This window comes from Malania oleifera, chromosome 10 (assembly GCF_029873635.1).
Source record: "Malania oleifera isolate guangnan ecotype guangnan chromosome 10, ASM2987363v1, whole genome shotgun sequence".
Lineage (NCBI taxonomy): Eukaryota > Viridiplantae > Streptophyta > Magnoliopsida > Santalales > Ximeniaceae > Malania > Malania oleifera.
Window position 1 is genome coordinate 52,478,013 of NC_080426.1, and position 2,474 is coordinate 52,480,486.

Genomic DNA, 2,474 nt, shown 5'->3' on the forward strand with positions numbered 1-2,474 from the left:
TTTTTTTTAAATGAGTTTAAGAAAATTAACTGTGGTAAAAATTAGGTCAACCTGAGAGTTTCGATTGCCCGAGCCATAGGTTCAGTCGCCCGAACAGACACATGATAAAAAGTAATTTTTCCATGTTCTGATCAAGGGTTTGTTCTGCTGACCAAGGTGATTTTCCAAAAAGTCCGAAGTTCGGTCACCTGGTCTTAAGTTCGGTTTACTGAACTTACATGTTCGGTCGCCTGAGGGTGATTTGAACGTGAAGGTTAGGGTGCTCAAGTTGTTGGAAAAATTCAGTGTTAATGTTCGGTTGACCGAAGACGGTAAAGTCGTTTCGGTTCGGTCGCCTGAAGTCAGGTCAACATGCTGACTATTTAACGGTTTGGTCGACCGAGGTGTTTTGAACACCTAGGTTTGGTCGCCCAAAACCTTATTATTTTTACACCTTAAGTCCTGTTTCAATTCAATTATTTCCCCTGATAGTATATGTGATAATGGGGATTAACATAAGTGTAAGTGTAAGGACCTAGGGTCTTTTTGAGGTCTTTTTACCTAGACCTAAAAATCCGGTGTCAATGTTCGACCGAAGGGTGATCCCTAATGTCATTCTACGGTCTTGAGCTTATAGGTTCCAATATGTATGATATGCATAAATTATTATAGACCATTAGAATTTAAATAATATTACAACCCCGAATTAAAAATACAAAGAAATTAAACACTTTGGGTTTTCTTTTTCTTCAAGTCAATATCTGCCGCCATATGATTTCGCCCATTTGATCATGCACACAAATTTGGCAAACATTAAATACCTTATATTGTCATTATCAAAAATGAGATAGGACTCAAAAAGTCAACATAGTTGTAGCTGCATCCAAGAATTGGTTTGTTCATCAGCTGGATGTAAGCAATGCCTTCTTACATGGTGATTTATTCGAGGATGTTTATATGAAACTTCCTCCTAGTTATGGGACTAAGGGGGCGCCTGATTTGGTTTTTAAACTTTATAAAAGTCTTTATGGTTTGAAGCAAGCCTCAAGACAGTGGTTTTTTAAGCTTGTTGATACTTTACTTGCTTATGGATTTCATCAGTCTAAGTCTAATTCATGTCTTTTTATTCAGACTTCTGTTTCGGTTTTTATAGCTCTTTTGGTATACGTTGATGACATTATTATTGCAAGTTCTAGTCTTGACTCTATCACTGCTATCAAACAATTTCTTCACTCATCTTTTCAGATCAAGGATCTTGGTTGCCTATGAAATTTTTTGGCGCTTGAAGTTGCTTGTTCCTCCAAGAGAATTTTTCTTTGCCAACGTAAATATACATTGGATGTTCCGTAGGATGCTGGTTTTCTTGGTTCTAAGTCTGTTTCTTTTCCAATGACACAATATCTTGAGCTCTCTCGGTTTGAGGGTGATTTGCTTTCAGATCCTTTACAATATCAACGTCTTATTGGTAGATTGTTGCATCTCACCATTACTACACGTGATATTGCTTTCTCTATTCAAACACTTGGTCAGTTCATGGATACTCCACGGTTACCCCAACTTCATGCTGCTCATTGTGTGCTTCGGTATCTTAAATCATCTCTTGGTCAGGGTCTTTTCTTTCCTACTCATTCATCCCTCAAACTCACTAGGTTTACTGATTCAGATTGGGCTAGTTGTCTTGATTCTCGTCGTTCAATTACTGGTTTTTGTATTTTCCTTGGTAACTCTCTTATCTCTTGGTGATCTAAGAAACAAACTACTATCTCTCAATCTTCTACTGAGACGGAATACCGGGCTATGGCTACTACTACTTGTGAATTAACTTGGCTTGTCACCTTGCTCACAGATCTTGGTGTTTCGGTGTCTTTGCCAATTTCTTTGTTTTGTGATAATCAGGCTGCCTAGCACATTGCTTCTAATATTATTTTTCATGAACGGACGAAACATATCGAAATTGATTGCCACTTGATTCGTCACAAGGTTCAAGCTAGGTTTCTCCATCTTTTTCATATTTCCACTCTTCACCAGTTAACTGATATTTTTACAAAGACATTAGGATCTGATATTTTTCATTTTCTTTTGTGCAAGATGGGTGTGTTGAATATTCACTCCCCACCATCTTGAGGGGGCGTATTACAATTCACTTGCTGCTGCTTCTCATTCATCACCTTACAGCAGCAGCTGAGCAACACTCCACAGCAGAGCAGCTCACAGCAGAGAGCAGTTCGCAGCAACAGCAGCAGCTCACCAGCAGCTGCAGCTCATAACAGAACGACATATCACCTGCACAGAGATTTAACAGCTTATTGTTATTTGTTTAGTTAGTTAATTAGTCAGGTGCTTAGTTTGTTAAAATCCGTTATTGGATTATTGTGTATATATATACTCAATTGTAAACTTCTTCTTTGAAATGAAAGAATTTATTTGTGAAAATGAAAGGAAAGAAAAATAAGAAAATTATTTATTTTTAATTATATTTTCTCTCTATAGTAAAT

General features: G+C 37.3%; 1 protein-coding gene across 1 annotated transcript; it reads left to right on the forward strand.

The window, feature by feature from the left end:
- The first annotated feature begins 1,368 nt into the window (after positions 1–1,368).
- Positions 1,369–2,246, forward strand: LOC131166684 (uncharacterized mitochondrial protein AtMg00810-like). The gene is made up of 2 exons (XM_058125261.1): positions 1,369–1,699; positions 2,068–2,246. Exons 1-2 carry the CDS (start codon positions 1,369–1,371, stop codon positions 2,244–2,246), a joined length of 510 nt encoding a protein of 169 aa, XP_057981244.1.
- Positions 2,247–2,474: the final 228 nt, after the last annotated feature.

What these genes read in the sequence shown, in the direction of transcription:
- LOC131166684 (XM_058125261.1), top strand. Translation starts at nt 1,369, where the DNA reads ATGACACAATATCTTGAGCTCTCTCGGTTTGAGGGTGATTTGCTTTCA. An exon ending in TGGTTTTTGTATTTTCCTTG is followed by an intron (nt 1,700 to 2,067) that starts GTAACTCTCTTA and finishes CTTTTGTGCAAG; the next exon opens with ATGGGTGTGTTGAATATTCA.